The following is a 17,464-nucleotide window of genomic DNA, read 5'->3' as shown; positions in this document are numbered from 1 at the left end:
GATCCTCACCTTTTATCAAGGAGGTCATTTGCAAATATCTTCTCCCATTCAGTAGCTTGTCTTTTAGTTCTGTTGATTTTTTCCTTTGCTGTGCAGAAGCTTTTTATTTTGATGTCATTCCAATAGTTTATTTTTGCTTTTGTTTTCCTTGCCTTGGGAGACACAACTAGAAGAAAGTTGCTATGTCCAGTGTCAGAGAAATTACTGCCTGAATACCACAATTTGTTTATTCATTCCTCTGCTAATGGACATTTCAGTTGTTTCCATCTTTTTACCATTGTGAATCGTGCTGCTCTGAAAATTAGCATGCAAGTTTGAATAACTGCTTCTCTTTCTTTGGGGCGATATCAACGAGTGGAATTGTGGGGTCATGTGGCAATTCAGTGTTTGACCTATAGGACCCCCTCTCAGGCTGATGTAGCCCTGCAGGATATGTTAGGGAGCCTTGCTTTCCTCAGACAACCTTAATGAACCCTTTCCACCCCAGTGCCTGTGGGGCCATTACAGAAGCCCTTTCTGAAAAATGCTCTCATTTCTGCATCCCTGGTCAGCCTCATCTCCTCCTCCTGCATGTGAGTGCTCCTTGCCACCCAGTGCTCCTCCTATGGGAGTCACTTGGCCCCAAATACAGCTCATCCTCCCAGGCTGAGGTCCCGATCCCCACCACTGTCTGACCTCAAGCTTTGGGAGTGGGGGACTGGGACTGGTCGGGCAAACCCAGGGCCATGGTCTGGCTCTGCCCCTCACAGGGAGCCACACCAGCCTCCTTGGGCTGCAGAGGTTTTCACCAGACCCTGACTCTCATTGCTAGAACATTCCACCAAGACATCTCCTCCAGGACAGGGATGTGGGCGTGTGTCAGCCTGTGTTTCCACATGTCTTTGTATTGTGTCTCGTCTCAGAGTAAAGCTTGATTTGATCTTGTGAGTGGAAGTGGAAATTTTAAGCTGTAATTGGAGTTGGGGATTTTCAAAAATAGAAAGAGATAAGAGAGAGGCCGGGTTTGGCCTGTCAGAAGCCATCCTCAGCTGGTCTTTTCCACATGGAACTCTCTCATGCCCAATCTCCTCCCTTCAGCTACACGATGATACTTGAAACAGGCACCAGGTTGGTTTTTAATTCTTTTACCAGAAGCCTCTTTCTCCCCACTCCTCATCTACATATCTCTTCAGTGGGAAGAAAGATTTTAAGAAATTTCAATCCCTGTAGCATTTGGTAAATTTATATAAATAATGGCTTACATATGCTTCAAAGCCTTTCACACGTCCCCCTCTCTTCTTCCATCCAAAAGCCCTGTTAGGAAGGCAAGACGGTTTTGCAAATAATAATTTGTCTTCACTTTGTAGATGAAGAAACAGTTCCTCAGCGTGTGCTGGTTTGCTTAAAGTGATATGTATTCTAGACGGCAGAGCTAGAATGAGAACCCAGGTCTCTTGTCACCTCTTCGAGGAGTCCTTCCTTCTCCCCCAAGCCGCCCCTCCAGCCTGCCTTAGAGGCCCCGTTGTAACCCTCCAGTGCCCGTCTCCCACATTCCCTAGACCATGAGGCCTTATCCATCTTTGTATCTGCCACAATTCTTAAACCATAAGCGGTGCTCAGTAAAGCTGGTTCACCAAAGGAGCGACTGATCTCTCTGGTTTTCCGAGTGCCCATTCACAATGTAGTCTTAGTTGCATGAATGGGTGGAGGAAGGAGAGGTGTACTGCACAGGTGATCGATGGCCATTGGCTGGTGCCTTCAGCCTCTGTCACTGCTGCCAATGGATTTGTGTGGGGGAGGGGAGGAGACGGGGTGCAGTCCGTGGGTCTGCCAGCCATTCCTCTGGTTGCCTGCTTAAGCTGACCTGGGGGTCTAGCCGTAAAGACCAGCCTCTTGGAGCTCACAGGCCACCAGCACCTGTGGTGGCTCTGGGTATCTTCATGGGAAGTCCTTCCATCCCTGAGCCTGTAGGAGGAGAAGCCATTTTTCTCCACGGCAACTGACCCGTCTGATTTGCCACCAGCCATTGACATCGTGTCCCCAGAGGGAGTTAACAGACAGCGGGACCTCCAGGCAACGCTGGCAGAACACCCGCTGCCTGGCAGGCTGTGGGCTGGGGCTGAGGGCTAAGGGAGTGGAGCAGTTATGGCCCCCCGGGGTCACTCAGAGACATTTGTGTCCTGGCTGTAAGAGTCCCATGCAGCCTCTTTGTAAGGGCGTGGCTACACACAGTCACTTAGCCCCAAACATCCCTCATTACCCACCTCCATGATGCTGGGCAGCCACCACATATGAACTGTGACAGGAATAATAGAAGGGCAGAAGCCCTTGGAACTTACAAGGACTGGGCACCAGAGCCGACGCACCCTGGAGGCAGAGCCCCTGGGTGGCTTCTGAGGAAGGCTGTGGCCCAGGCAATCACCCAGCATTTTCGTTTGCATCTCACTTTCCCTGCATTGAGGAGAGATTTGACAAACCAGGATTGCAGTGTGGGGGTCCCCAGACCACCCTCAGGTTCCATAATTCACCAGAAGGACTTGGAACTTAGCAAAGCTGTTACAGTCATGGTTACCGTTGACTGTAGCAAATGGAAACAGGTTAAACTCAGCAGCGGGAAAGGTGCATAGAGAAGTCCAGGCACAAGCTCCCAGCTCACCTCCCCCTGTGGGGTTGTGCAAACGGCATTACTTCTCCCAGCAGGGATGTATGACAACATGTGCAGAGCATTTCAGAACAGGAAGCCCACCCAAGCCCTGGCGTCTGGCCTTTTTGTTGGGGGTCAGTCACATAGATGTGGCTGCCTACGCCCAGGGTCTCCGTGACCCTCCAAAGGTCACATTGAGTTGGTACCCCACAGCCCAAGGCCCTTATCATAAGCCACACTATTAGCAGAGACTGTCTGGTATACCTCAAGTCTTTCAGGTAAACAGAGACCCTCTTCTAGGCAAGGCGTTCGGATGGCTTAGGGGTTACTGCCCAGAAGCTGGGCAAGGGCCAAACCTATCTCTGGGCAAGATGAATCCTCTACTGGACCAGCATTTCATAAGGACCTAGTCAAGCTGCAGAGACCCAGATGCTCAACAAACAAAGGCAAAGTGAGGACTTTGTCAGGCTCACAGAAGTTCAGTGTCGGAACTCCCGCAAACACTCCAGAATTCAAATCACAAGAATGCCTTTGGGGTTGTGTCTGTGAGGAGGTGTTGGTGTGGACGGCTGTGCATGTGCATGAGGTGTGTATACATGCACAGAAATGCATGGTGCCGGTGCCTGAAGATAGGTGGCAGCTGGGCAGGTGCTGTGTCATCTCTGGAAGAAGTGTCTGTGCACGTCCCAGGGGTAGAAGCGATGCATTGGAAATGAGCATTTCTTTCCACATGGGCCACTTGGCTTCCGAGGTACCTTGTCACTGTCAGGATGAGTCACCTGTGGAAGCTGAGGGCCAAATGAAGTCTGTGAACATAAAAGCAGGCACCTGGTGAGCCTGAACTTAAAATAAGGAGACAGCCTCATCTGGGAGAGAGATGGAACTAGGAAATTAAATGGCGACCAGGAGAAGCAGAGGTTCCTGCCTGTGCCGACCGGTGGCGGTGGGTGTGGAGGCTTGGTGACTGGGGTCCCACCTGATTGGCCTGGACCTGCCGGCTCTCCCAGGCTGCCTGACCCCTGTCGGGCCGTGGGGTCTTCATGTCCATGTTCACATCTCCTTCCCACTGCCCCCAGCGTCCCCTCCTGCAAGCCAGATACAGGGTGTTCACCCAGAGCAGGGAAGACTTTAAAAATACATGCAGCACTTTGACAGCCCCCAGGTACTGGTGACTCTGTCTTGCATATTTTGAGAGCATTTTCTGGATGAATTTGATGCCTCTAGACAGGGTGGCCTGAGGGATACGGCACACAATGAAGCCAGTAAGTGAGATACAGGCAGAGTTTTGATGGTCTTAAATGCCGGGCTAAGGAGTTTGAACCTTGCCTTGCAGGCAGTTCAGGTTTTTAGCTGTTGAGCTGCAGAGTGAGATTTTTCACATCATACTGACAACTTTGCCAGCCACCAAAGGGAAGAGAATGGGATAAGGTAGGAGTCCACAGGGGGTGGGGGTGGGGGTGGGATGCCAGGCGTGAGGGAGAAGGGGAGGTGAGAGACACTCAGCAGAGCAGTTTCAGAGTTAGAAGCAAAGGAAGCTTCCTACATCGTGCCAGGGACACAGAGGGACACATGATGGTTCTGTTAGCAGAAATAGGTGTCCAAGGGAAAGGAGCGTGTTTGGGGAGAAGATGGTGAAGCCATCCCTGAAAGCCCACCAGGAATCCACGTGGAGGTGGCCAGTGGCATACTGAGTCTGGAAGCAAGGGGCTAAGTCAGGGCCGGAGGCACCGATCTGTGAATATCCCAAGCGACATCTGAAGTTAGGAATGTCTAGAGGTGCTATTTGTAAACATAGGCCTAGAATGAAAACGTTTGGAAATTCCAAAACGCTTTTCCTGTGGGTGAGTGGCTATGTTTCACGGGACTACAGGTGGAGGTCACCTTCCCAGCTGGCTGTGGCCTCTGCCTCCTGAGAGCCCACTGAGGGTGAAGGACTTGGAGAGCCCCCTTCTTCCTGCCTGCCCCTTTCTCTGGGCACACCCCTCTCCACCTGGCCCCTGCCTTGTCCCCACCATGCTCAGATGGCAGCTGTGACTAAGAAGGACCCCAGGAGTCAGAGAAAGGCTCTTAGCATTTTAGGCAATGGAACTAGAGAGGTCACAGCGCCCAGTGCCCCATTTTATAGATGAGAAAATTAAGACCAGAGATGGCAGTGCTGAGTCAAGGCCACAAAACCAGCCTGGCACTACCAGGGCAAGGCCCTACCAGGCTACTGATTCCCAGCCTGGCTCCTCGGCACCACAGACTGAGCCCAGAGTCTGCTGTCTTCCAGGACTACACGCGGGTGGTGTGCCCTGTGATTGACATCATCAGCCTGGACAACTTCAACTACATCGAGTCTGCCGCAGAGCTCAGAGGCGGTGAGTAGGGCCAGCGCCTCTCCCCAGCAAGGACTCACTGCTCCTCCTGGTTGTCACTCTCAAAGGGGACAGTGGGGAGACGTCTGCTAGTGGTCTGTCTGTGTCCAGCCCTACGTTCTTAGATGCCTGTCGCTCCAGTGCAGCCATACCTCTGAGACTGCGAATGGAACCTCCCGGGGAGCATGGAGGATTCCAGCCCCCAGAGCCCTGGCTCTGATGTGGGCTCGCTCTGGGACCTGAGAACAGGAGGCAGGCAAGGGCTGCTTAGGTCAGCGGGAACTGACTTGCGCTGGTACCTCAGGGCTGGGCACCACGTGCTCTCCGACACCCACCAAGGTTCTGCTCCGGGCCTAGTGCTGGTTCCCCAAATCTGATTTGAGGTGATTCAGCCCCTGAGAAAAATCTGCTTGTACCTTCCCAATGCTCCTGGCCAAGGGCCATGCCCATAACTACCCATCCTGTCCCCCTTGGACCCTGTCAAAACTGACTCCATCGTCTGCCCTTATCCCCTAACTGCCCAGCAGAGGAGGCTCAGAGAGGCAGTAGGAGGTAGAGATAGAGCAACGGTGAGAGGGACATCAGGCCTTCTTACCGATCAGTCTGGGACCAGCTTCCCCAGATGTGTTCGTGAGCTTCCAGAAAAGGGACACGTTGTGTAAGTTCCACAGGTACATGTGGGACACCAAATCAACTGACTCGATGCTGTGTTCCAGGGTTTGACTGGAGCCTCCACTTCCAATGGGAGCAGCTCTCCCCAGAGCAGAAGGCTCGGCGCCTGGACCCCACCGAGCCCATCAGGTAAGTCGGGGCAGGTCTGTCCCCACTGGGTCCTTCCTGCTGCTGCCTGGTACAGGAGGCATTTGACATTAGACACTCAGAAATGGGCAGAGACTGAGAGAATCCTTGCTGGGCCAGCCCCACTCTCTCCATATGTCAGGAGTTTCTGTCTTCAAGGAGACTGCTCCTGAGGAGTCAGGCCCTCGTAAGGCCTGTGTGAGGAGCTGCCCAGTGTCATCTTCTCACACATGCTGCCATGTGCTTATACCTCCTGTGAAACGTTGGAGGGTCCCAGATGGTCCTGTTTGAGCCTCTGACCAGGGCAGAGATGGTCCCTTAGGGCCAGAGCAGAGCCACCAGGCAGGATGCAGCCCGGGAAAGGTCAGGTCAGCAATGTTATAAGTGCAGGCTGATATCGAGGCCTGGCCATTGCTGCTTACTAATAAACACGTCTGGGGGTGCCTGGGTGGCTCAGCCAGCTAGACATCTGACTTTGGCTCAGGTCACAATCTCACAGTTCATGACTTCGAGCCCCGCCTTGGGCTCTGTGGTGTCAGTGCAGAGCCCACTTTGATTCTCTGTCTCCCTCTTTCTCTGCTCCTCCCCAACTTGCTTGTGCTCTCTCACTCTCGCTCTCCCTCTCTCTGTCTCTCTCAAAATATAATATATACAAACAAACAAAAACACATCTGCTGTATCCTGTGTAAGAATGAGATAGTGACATCAACTCCAGGTTCTTTTGCAAGCATTCTCTCTTCAGGCCCCAGCTACGATTCACAGTGTGTGGTGGCAAGATGGCTGCCTGGGGTCTGGGGCCTTTTGGGGGTCCGGGGGTAGATCAGAGCATGGTGTCCACCCAGCGGGGGGCCTGTGTGCTCAGCATTGGGAGCGTATGGTGTGGGTGTTGCTACCTAAGACTGTGCACGTGTCCCAGACGTGTTGGGAATCTCCAGGTTGACATCCATCTGCCTCAGGTGGGGTATCAGGAGGATAAGACGTGCTTGGGGAAGTGCAGACAGGGCCACTGGGATGCAGTGCCTCTGGCCAGTGACTTAGGGATGCCCCACATTCTTCACATTCTCTGTATCTCTGGACCTGCCATATAGTAAACGTTTGATGATTTGCACCGAATTAACTTAAGAACGTTAAGTCAGATAGAGAGCCAAGGAGCTATGAAGAGCCGAATGGGCACGCTCCAGAGAGACATGTGTGTTTAGGACAGCTCTACCAGGGACCTGGGTCTCAACTACCTGCCGGCCCCTCCCCCGCCCCCTCCAGCCGTCATGATCTGGAGTGATGCCAAGAGGGAGATTGGAGACAGATGGCGCGCTGGCTAATGCCTTTTCTTTCTTCCTTCCTTCCTTTCCTTCCTTCCTTCCTTCCTTCCTTCCTTCCTTCCTTCCTTCCTTCCTTCCTTCCTTCCTTCCTTCCTTTCTTTCTTTCTTTCTTTCTTTCTTTCTTTCTTTCTTTCTTGTGTTCATTTATTTATTTTGAGGGAGAGAGCACATGAGAGCTGGGGAGGGGCAGAGAAAGAGAGAGACACAGGGAGAGACAATCCCAAGCAGACACCACACTGTCAGTGCAGAGCTCGATCCCACGAACCATGAGAGCACGACCTGAGCCAAGATTAAGAGTTGGACGCTTCACCAACTGAGCCACCCAGGTGCCCCCTGCCCTTTATTTCTAAAGGGAGAGTAGAACCTTCTTCCCCCACTGAGCTCCATGCAGTGCACATCAGCTTCTCAGCTACTCACCAGTGGCAGCTCCTGGTGTGGCAGTGGACCACATCAAGGACAAAGGGGGTGGTGGTGTAGCCACCTCTTTGTGTTAACTTTCTCCCAGTGGTGGGGCTCTCAGGGTGGGCTCTCTTCTTGTGGGAATCTCCCTGCTCCCAGAATGAGTGTTTCCCAGGATTAGGTCAGTTCTCAGGGAATAGCAGGGGGGCATGGCTTTGGGAGACCTGGTTTCTGGACTTGCTTTTGTCAGCTAACCTACATGGGTAAAAACTGCCTTTGCCCTCAGGATGCGCTGGATGAGGGGCCAGGTCCCTGAGGGCTTGCCCACCTCCCAGCCACTGATCCTTACAGATACACGTCCCTATACTTGCTGGATTATTTTGTTGGACTCTGCTATCCATGCCTGCCTTCCTCTGCAACCCTTTCCTTGCCAAGTGGCTTCTCTGGCATCTCTCTCAGGTACCAGAGGCAGGGAAGGTGGGGTGGGACCCCAAGGGAAAAAATGAAGATGAGGGCATATTAGTTTGTTGGGGTTCCTGAAGCAAAAAGCACCACAAAAAGAGTGGCTTATTGACAGAAACGTATTGTCTCGTAGGTCTGGAGGCTGGAAGTCCAAAATCAGCGTGTCGACAGGGTCGTTTCCTTCTGAGGGCAATGCTGACCCCTCTCTTTGGCTTTTAGAGGGCTCTCTTCTCTGTGTCTCCTACATTATCTGCTCTCTGTGCACGTCTGTCTCTCTGGCTCCATGTTTCCTTTTTTTTTTATTTAAATTTTTTTAAATGTTTTATTTATTTCTGAGAGAGAGAGACAGCGTAAGCAGGGGAGGGTCAGAGAGAGAGGGAGATACAGAATCTGAAGCAGGCTCCAGGCTCTGAGCTAGCCATCAGCACAGAGCCCGACGCAGGTCTCGAACCCACAAACCATGAGATCATGACCTGAGCTGAAGTCGGACGCTTAACCAACTGAGCCACCCAGATGCCCCATGTTTCCTTTTTATAAGGACACTAGTCACATGGAATTGAGGTTCGCCCTAATGTCCTCATTTTAACTTCTATAGAGACTTTCTCCTTAAATAAGTTCATATTCTGAGGTAGTGGGGGTTAGGACACCAACATAGGTGACATAACCCCTAACAGAGGTGTAAAGAGAGAAGAAAAAAGGGAGAACTCAATCTCAAGAAATGGATGTGCTGGGTTTTTTTGTTTTTTTTGGGTTTTGTAAAATGTTTGTTTATTTTTGAGAGACAGAAAAACAGAGTGTGATCAGGGGAGGGGCAGAGAGAGAGGGAGACACAGAATCCAAAGCAGGTGCCAGGCTCTGAGCTGTCAGCACAGAGCCCAGCATGAGGCTCGAACTCATGAACCGTGAGATCATGACCTGAGCCGAAGTCAGACTGAGCCACCTGGCACCCCAGGATGTGCTGTTAACAGGTGCTGCCTCAGTCCTCCTTCCCTGCCTGGTCAGTGGCCCACTCACTACCCAGGCTCCCAATAGAGGGATGCCCCCCCAAACCAAGAGAGCCACACTGGGCAGGGCCTGTGGATGAAGCCAGAAGAGGATCCCCAGGCCCTCAGAACAACAAAGTTCTAAACAAGCCCCAGCCCCTCAACAGAAGGCATCCCAATGAGTAAATTAGCCTATCTGTGAGGCCAGGAGACTTAAAATCAAAAGGAAAAACTCCAAAGCATGTTCTTATTTTAGGTAATGATGCATTGGCCCTTATGAAGAGGAAGAGAAATGGGGAGAAAATAGTACTGAGTTCCGACTGCCAGGGCAGATGAATGTGACAGTGGGCTGTCTCCCGTGACTCCCTCCCTTCCTTCCAAATGCATAGGACTCCGATCATCGCTGGAGGGCTCTTCGTGATGGACAAATCCTGGTTTGAATACCTGGGGAAATATGACACGGACATGGACATCTGGGGTGGAGAGAACTTCGGTGAGTCATTGTCTCTTGCGTCCTGGGGCCGGGTGGCATCTCTGTGTCCTGGAAGCGCATGAACCTGGGGTGAGGGCCTGGGAGGGGGCGGTAAGTCGCTCCTTGGGGGCAAGGCCAGTGGGGGCACCAGAGGAGTGGTTGCCGGGAGGGTGGAGGTAACAAGGCATTTCTCTGTGGGGCCGCATGGATGCTGAGTACCAGGAAAGCTCCCCCCGCCCCCTCACCCTGGGGAGGACTATTAGGGGCAAGTTGAGATGCGAAAGCCAGGAAGACTAAGGAGGAACACCAAGCAGGAAGTCCAGAGACAGGCTTGAGCTGGGAGCTCTGAACCTGGGGATTTGGAGGTGGAAGGAGCCTGGGGATGAAGAGGGCTGACAGTGACCCTGTAACATTTGGGTAACATCTATTGGCTGCTCTGTGCACACAGCACTCAGCACATGGTTAATGAACAGGGTCTGGGGTCATCACTACAGACGCCCAGGAACATCTGGCCCTTGTCTTTTAGTGAGAGAGAAGGGGGTGAGGGTGGAAGGGGTCACAGGTTCCAAAACTATGTAGACGTGTCTGGCTGGTATGGGGCCGCATTCTCCAGCTCCAAGAGAAAGAGCACTCTGGGACCCATTCACGTAGCTGGTAACACTGAGGGAGCCTACACCTGCCTCGTGTATTAGAAGCGCAACACAAGGGTGCTTCTCGAGGTTATTGTGAAAATCCACGGAGCTGGGTCTGTAAAACTCCCAGAGCCATCTGGGCACAGCAAGTGTTGGTTTCCTTTCCCTGCTCCCAGCAGGTGACCAGAATACGGGCGGCTCACGGGCAGGGATTCTGTTTTGTCCCAGGTGTCTCTTGCAGCAGTGGCCACCTCAGGGGTGGCTTAGATAACTACTTGTTGAGGAAAGCACTGGAAAAGAGGAAGGGACCGGAGCGTCACCAGGGAGCATTCGGCACAGGCTCATGGAGCAGTGACGTGGCCTGAGAATGAATGACCTGTGGGGCTTGTCTGGACATTTAGCAGTAATACCATGCATTGTCCGCTGCCAGTGTTTTCTCCTGTCCCTGCCTCCAGAGTGTTTTATGGCTTTCTTCCTCAATCACTAAGAGTTATTTTCCGGGAATTTATGGCTCCTGGCCTGACCCACAGCATCTGTTCTCCCAAACTGAGCCGTGTAGAGAAATCCATCGGAAGTGTACATCTCTTGCCATCAGGGACCAGATTCGAAGCTCAACAAATGAGCAGAAAACCCCAAACTCACAAACCAAACTGCCTCCCCTTCTCTAGTTCCTCCTGTGCCCTGGAACAGCATGGGGAAGTAAATCTGGTATGGATTTGAGATTAGCATGGGCCAAGGAGAACTCGGAATCTAGTAGACCCTTGTTGATCTCAGTGGGGACAAGATTTCTGTCTTTCTGGGCAGTCCAGAGCCCAGGCCATCCTGCCACTCAAGGCACCTCTCATGATCTTCAGCCATGTGCTCTGGCATTTCCTTCTACAATCAAATGAATCCTTCCTACTGCACTTTTAGTGGACATCCTGTCTCTGCTCAGATGTCATTTATGACAATGCGTTCACTGCTCCACAGTTCGGCACATTCTCTTGTTGTGAATTTTTGTGTTAAGCTGTTAGAAAATTCTCCTACGTTGAAACCCATCTCCCTCGAGCCTCTGTCTGTTGGGACTTGTTCTGCCCCCCTTGAACCTTACAAAGTGAGTGTGAGCCTTCTTCCACATGGCAGTCGCATTGGGATTCAGGCAGCACATTATTTTTCATGATGGGACATCCCAGCCCAACATTCCAGTACCTTTTGTTTATAGCAATAGTGACACACATCTGCACACATCAAGTGGCATTCTCAGCTACTTGCTTCCCCATCGTGGGATGTTAACAAGTGCTGATTCCAATAGGGAAGTGGGGAGGGGCTTCTGAGGATGAGATGTGGGAGAGGCATTTTACAATCCAACACACCATTTTTTAAACCACAGAGAAGTACTACAGACAGCTATCCCAGGAACCACTGTTTTCTACCATCCCAGCATCCCATTATGTTATAGTCAGCTCTCAGCACTTTGAAAGCCATTTCTGGATTTTTAAAAGCATTTTATATGCCAGAAGACACAGGGTTTCTCCAACGGTGCATATGTCACATGGAGCACTCCAGCTCTGCAGGCGAGCATAGGTAGGCACCTGCGTGTGCGAAGGTGGGCATTTGAAGAGCCTGTCAGGGTGGGGGTGATGATCTGGGATTTTAATGGGGTTGGGGAGCATTCTAAGCTTCAGAGGTGGTGCTGAGGGAAGGAATTCTGGCTCCAGGGTGTGGCGGGGGGCCTCCCCACCACATCTTGGGATCTGCACCCCCAGCCTCATTCACATCCACCCCTCTCTCCATCCCCAGGACTACTCTGTTCCCCTCAAAGCCAGCCTCCCACCCAGCCAGAAAGCAGCACTAAAATGTAGGTATCTCCCACTTCCCAGGCGCGGCAGCCACCATGGCCGCTTCTTGTCCTAAGGATGAGGCCCACATTCCTCAGATGAGAGTCCCTCCCAGTCTGTGCCCCCCTCTCTAGCCACCAGTCCGGAAGCGCTGCCCCAACATGCCCAGCCCTCTGCAACCACCCAACCAAGCACAGATCCCACCACACAATAGCTCTGGGGCGGCCTCCTCCAGGACCAGCGCACCTTCCCTGCCCGTGCTCTCACCCACCCTCCTCACTCTGTGCCTCTCAGCACCCAGTTCTCCTCTCCACCAGGTGCAGGGCCTCTCTGGATTCGTGTTCATTCACCCGTGCCTGCCACCTCCCTGCTGCTAAACCCAGGCAAGGCAAGAATATGCTTCCAACCTCTAGTCCTCAAGGCCTAGAACACTGAAAACTGCTGTCTAACTGTGTTCAAAACCAAGAGACTGGGGAGAGGATTCTTCTCCAGAGCCCCCAGCAAGGAACTTAATGCTCTTATGCCTGGATCTGGGCCTTGGGAGGCCCTCAGCAGGGGGCACAACCAATACCACACACCAGTTTGTGTGTCCTTTGTTATGGCAGCCAAGGTGATGATTACCTTGTCCTGCCCCAGGGCAGCTTACTGTCAGTAGATCAAGCGCATGCCCCTGCTTGCCCTTCAGACTCAGCACCTGCTAGAGAGGCATTGTATCCAACCTGCTGGACTAGTTTATCCCTGGAACCTTCTCTTTCTGACTCTCCCTCTTCAAATTGGATGGCTCAGGGTGAGGGCGATGGCCTCATCTGAGGAAAACATCTGAATCTGATGAAAAGTCCTCTTTTCCCGTAGACAGGGAACTAAGCTAAAGCTTGGTTCTGTCTCTGGACTGCTATGCCCAAATCCCATGACCAGGTGAAGTCCCCAGGACCATCCTTTCCCACTGCCCCTGAACTTCCCCACATCTACCCAGAGCCCAGCAGAGAGGACACAGGTGGCTCTTTTTCATAGGGATTATGGAAAGATAAGTGTACCACCTTGGCATTTGCTGTTGTATGGCTCTGGGTGACTGTGGTGGGCCAGTGGCTGGTACTCATCCAGAAGCTGGGTGCCTGGTCGCAACAAGATGGTCTCAGATGGTATGAAGTGTGGCTTTGTAGACCAGAAGATGATCTCTACTCAACTCCATGCATTCATTAAAAAATAATAACCCAGGAGGTCCTGAGAACTTAAAGATCATTAAAAGGAAAGGTCCCTATGGCCATGCTTATATGCATGGACTTATGGAGAACGGTAGCCAGATAGGTGCCCACTGCTCACTCCACTCCCCTTGTCCCGAGTAGGTTTCCCTTGGCCAGAGGTAGAATGGGTCACGCTGCCATGTGTGCAACTCACGTCTGTATACAATACGTGCGGCTCCACGTAAAACAGGATCATTGTGGTCAGCGGAGCCTATGTGTAGAAGCTGAGCCTCCACCTTTGTTTAGAAGCCCAACTATGAAATGAAATTGGAACTTGATGGGTCTGGCTGAGCACTGGTGTATGGAGAGCTGCGGTTTGTTATCCTGGGAGAAGACGTCCCCTATCCCATCGAGCCAGTCATGGGCTTATCAGGCAGAGACGGGTCTTGTGGAGGGCGGGGGCCTGTGGGGACCTGGTAAGACAACCAGTGGGCTTCTGATGAGACAGAAGGAAAGAAGTGAGGATGGAGGAGGGCAACTGGCCCTTAAGTATGGATCCGATGTCTAACGAAAATAAGATACCGGCGCCCCCAATGAGGGTGGAATAATTACACGTCTTCCTGCCTGGAATTCAAAGTGGATTAGGGCCTGCATGACATTTATCACTGGGGAGATGGTGCTGGCGCTAACTCAGCGAGAAACCCCTTCAGATTCCCTACAGCATCTCTCTGCTCCATCCCCCTCACCGAGGGAAGTGATGACTGCAGAAGCCGCAGACACGGAAAGCAGAGGGTCTAGGCGGTGCCTGGAAGGCCCGATGCCCCACACCTCAGTCCACAGCGCTGCTGATGCACAAGCCCCCACTGCATGGGGCCTCTGGGTTATAAGACGTTGCTAGGTGTCTGCACATATCTGCATGGATGGTTATCCTGATGTGAGTGGTATAGACAAGGCCAGGGCATCTCCACGTCCTGGATGCTAAGCACCCCACACAGTATCCCTGTGGAGCATCACGCTAATGTGCATGCTCCAAGTTGCACCGCCCATGCTGCCGGACTCCGGGAGTGACACAGCAGTGCAGGTCAGGCCTCCTGTCTCCCACCACCCCAGTTGCAACACTCAAGATTCCAGAGCAGAGAAGCTGTTACCGTGTTTTGGGCCACAGGCGCCTATGGGCAGCATCAGCCAGACCGAAGGGGCATAAAGATGGACATTTGTCAGGATTGGATGAGTGAGTGGAGGAGATGCAATGTGGTGGTGGGTCACAGGTCTTTGCAGCCACAGCTGTGTTGGCCGATGGGGGCTGCTGAGTGCAGAGGGCGAGTGGAGGCAGGGCAAGAGCTGAGTTCTGGAGTGGGGAGAGGTGCTCAGTCCCCAGGTATCCACTGACAGGTGTCGGGTCAGAACTGCTTCTGCATCATAAAATAAGAACATCCGTGACCAGGAGCAGGCTTGTTAGGATGACTAACACTCTACCACCTGAGGGAGGACAGAACAAAGCACAGCCCAGGGTTAGATGAGGAGGTCATTTTCCTCCCATGGCTCACGTTCGCAGAATTGAGGTACATGCAATTTTAGGTGAACGCACAGGCCACAGGAAAGTGAGGAGGAGGAAGAGGGATGGTTTAACAGGTGGAGGAGAGGAGACAGGCTGCGGCAGGCTGTGGAAGACTAGAACGGGGTAGGAGATGCACCCTATCAGCTGGTGTCCAGCACTCCTTGACAGAGCATCAGACAGCCTTGGAAGTTGGTGCAGGAGCCGGGGGAGAGCTGGGGCTGGCGGGATGGTGAGGAGTCCTTGGCATCACATGAGCCATGGGGTCAGCTGAGGAAGCAGTGTCGGGAAGATCCCGTAAAGACAGAGCCTTCGAGGTGGAAGAATGCCAGAAGACCACAAGGAAGGTGGAGAAGGACCAGGGTCAGATGACTGCGTTTGGAGGTGGGGGGCCTGTGCATACCGACAGAGGAGCAGCAAAGATGCAAAGAGAAGCAAGATCCCCGACAAGGGAAGCATGGGGGCAAAAGCAGGTTGCAGGGGTCCGAGGGGGTGGGGGATGGAACTGAGGCATAGTTTGGAGGGATTCACTTTGCAAATGAGGAGGGACATATGTCTTATTTGTATACATGGAAAGGAAGAGACCATAGCCAAAACGTATGCGTATTTTTGGAGGAAGGCTGGCACAAAATTTGTAGGTTATATCTAGTAAACCAGATCTCTGTCTCTAGTTTTGAAAGATGAGAGGGTTTTCCTTTTTTGGGAACTGGAGCAGACTGTTATTTTGAGATCCTGGAGAGGAAATGAGGGGAGCACAGTAGACTTTTGGAGCATACTGTTAAGGAAGACATCCTGGGGCCACAGTCACACGTGTGCTAACAATTCCGTGGACCAGCCCCTACCGCCCCTTGGTGCACTCACTGTCAGGTGGGGAGGCGGTGTCGGCAGTCAGCTAAGCTCACTCATTGCTCTGTGTCCCCCCCAAACCCCACAAACACCAGGCTGGAGTACACAATCCCACAGTGCTCCAGCCAAATGTTAGATTGCTGTGTATCGAGGACTTTTATGGAAAGTCAAAATCCCTAATGTTAATTCCACAAATTTCAACTGGCTGCTGTGGCAGAAGAAGGAAACTAGAAGTGAGTATGGGAGGGCAGTGCTAATGGGGTCGATGTTTCAGAGACTGACTTCAGGGGTGCCTGATCACAGCTGATGCTCATCTTTCTGTCGTACTAAAGTCGTACTAAATACTTTCACTGTATTCTCCAAACCCTGTTTCATTTGATGTAGAGGCAAGCCTGTGGAGTACTTTTGTGATCTGGGTTTGGCATGTGAAGAAACCCAGCCTCAGCAAGGTGAAGTGGGTTCCCTCAGGGACACAGCTAGGGGGCTGCTGTGGTCTCAGGGCTGCCGACCCCAAAGCCGAGCTCTTCCCGTCTTCCTCCCCCACTCCATGTTCTTGCCATCATTGGAAAGTAATCTTGAGAAGCCTTTTCTTCATCTTAGTGCACACATTGTCCCCACTCTGTCCCTGAGCTTCCTGGGAATGAGCTGTAGCACACTGGGACCAGTGCCTGGGCAAGCAGAAGGGCCGGTGTGGAGAAGGTGTAGCAGTGGGCTTGGTATCTAGGGAGCCTGGGCTGCAATTCAAGGGCACAGGGCAGAAGGCAGTAGGGGTAGATAAAGAGTGACTGAGGACAGATGAGTGATAGAGCAAGTGAGATTCATGATGAAGAAATCATTTTGGCACCTGCTTGGAGAGCCAGAATGGAGACAGAGAGCAGGAGGTAGAGGGACAGCATATAAGAGAGAGGAACCAGGGTGAAAGAACCCATGGAGGTAGGGCCCTGGAGGGTGTGGGGCATGTAAGTGGTGGGAAGGCACTTGAATACTCACCTCTTCATTCCCTGCCCCTGAACCCGAGCCTCCTTCCACGTGCCCCCCGCCCCCACCCCCCAGAGGCAGACCCATGCACATGGGCATGAATGTGATTCCTTCCCTACGTTTGAACTTGACTGCAGAAGCATGGAGCAAGCGTGAATTAGCAGCTGGGAAGCTGGCACTTCCCACCAGTGGCCTGCCTAGTGGGGTGCAAGGGGAAGGCTGCCCTGGGCATAGTCAACACGGAGGTGTGCTGTCCGTTGAGAAGTTAAAAGCAATCACAAAACTGCCTAACTGTCATTCAGCAATTCTAAACACTGGCAGTGGTAAGACACTTCTTCCCTCCACCACCTTGGTGTGGCCCTGCCTCCTTCTGGGCTGGGAGCACAGCGTCAGGCTGGCTAGGACACAGCCCCAGGGGAGAAAAGCATACCCCAGCCTCACATAGCCGCCTCTGCAGTCTCTGCTCTACCTGCAGCTGCATAGGCCGCAGCCCACCTGCAAGAACCAGGTATGTGTGCAAAATCCCTGCACTAGGGAAGAGCCCAGTAATAGTGTAGAGGCTTCTAGCATTTTCTACAGCTGCTCTCAGCTACTGCCCAGACACCCCCTCCCGGACTATGATTCAGGTGCCCTTACAGAACGGTAGAATTGCAGGAGGGGTGTTGGGAGGCATTGGGAGGTGTCTGACCACGTGGTTCCTGGGAACCCTGCCCATGTGTTTTGCTTGCCTGTGAGAGTGTGAAACTCACTACTTCCATAACAGCCATTTCTATCAGGGCCTTGACTATTGGGAAATTCTCCTATATTCTTGAATGGAAATTCTTTCTCTTCGATCCTGATTCTAACCCTCTGTGGCCCTCCATGAGGGGAGGGGACATGGAGGGCCCCATGAAATATATGCCTCTCCAAGCCAGCCACTATTTCCATATTCACTCCTGTCATCTTCCCTGCTGGGACTTACTTTTATCCCCATTTGCAGATGGGGAAACTGAGGTTGCCCAGCCAGCAGAACACACAGCCTGACTCCTCGCCCCAAGCCCTC

At 52.5% G+C, this 17,464-nt stretch overlaps 1 protein-coding gene across 1 annotated transcript in view; it reads left to right on the top strand.

Annotated features, from left to right (window-relative positions):
• Positions 1-17,464, top strand: part of GALNT14 (polypeptide N-acetylgalactosaminyltransferase 14) — a gene marked incomplete at its 5' end in the record, with an annotated part of 50,498 nt that overhangs the window by 13,108 nt on the left and 19,926 nt on the right. The window contains 3 exons of the mRNA XM_039238458.1: positions 4,896-4,983; positions 5,697-5,781; positions 9,331-9,434. Coding sequence (XP_039094389.1) covers positions 4,896-4,983; positions 5,697-5,781; positions 9,331-9,434 — 277 coding nt within the window. The remainder of the gene's footprint in view (positions 1-4,895; positions 4,984-5,696; positions 5,782-9,330; positions 9,435-17,464) is intronic.

Source organism: Hyaena hyaena, unplaced genomic scaffold, assembly GCF_003009895.1.
Source record: "Hyaena hyaena isolate Hyena2069 unplaced genomic scaffold, ASM300989v1 scaffold_140, whole genome shotgun sequence".
NCBI lineage: Eukaryota > Metazoa > Chordata > Mammalia > Carnivora > Hyaenidae > Hyaena > Hyaena hyaena.
Note: the sequence above shows the minus strand (reverse complement) of the source record. Positions and strands in the feature narration are given on the sequence as shown.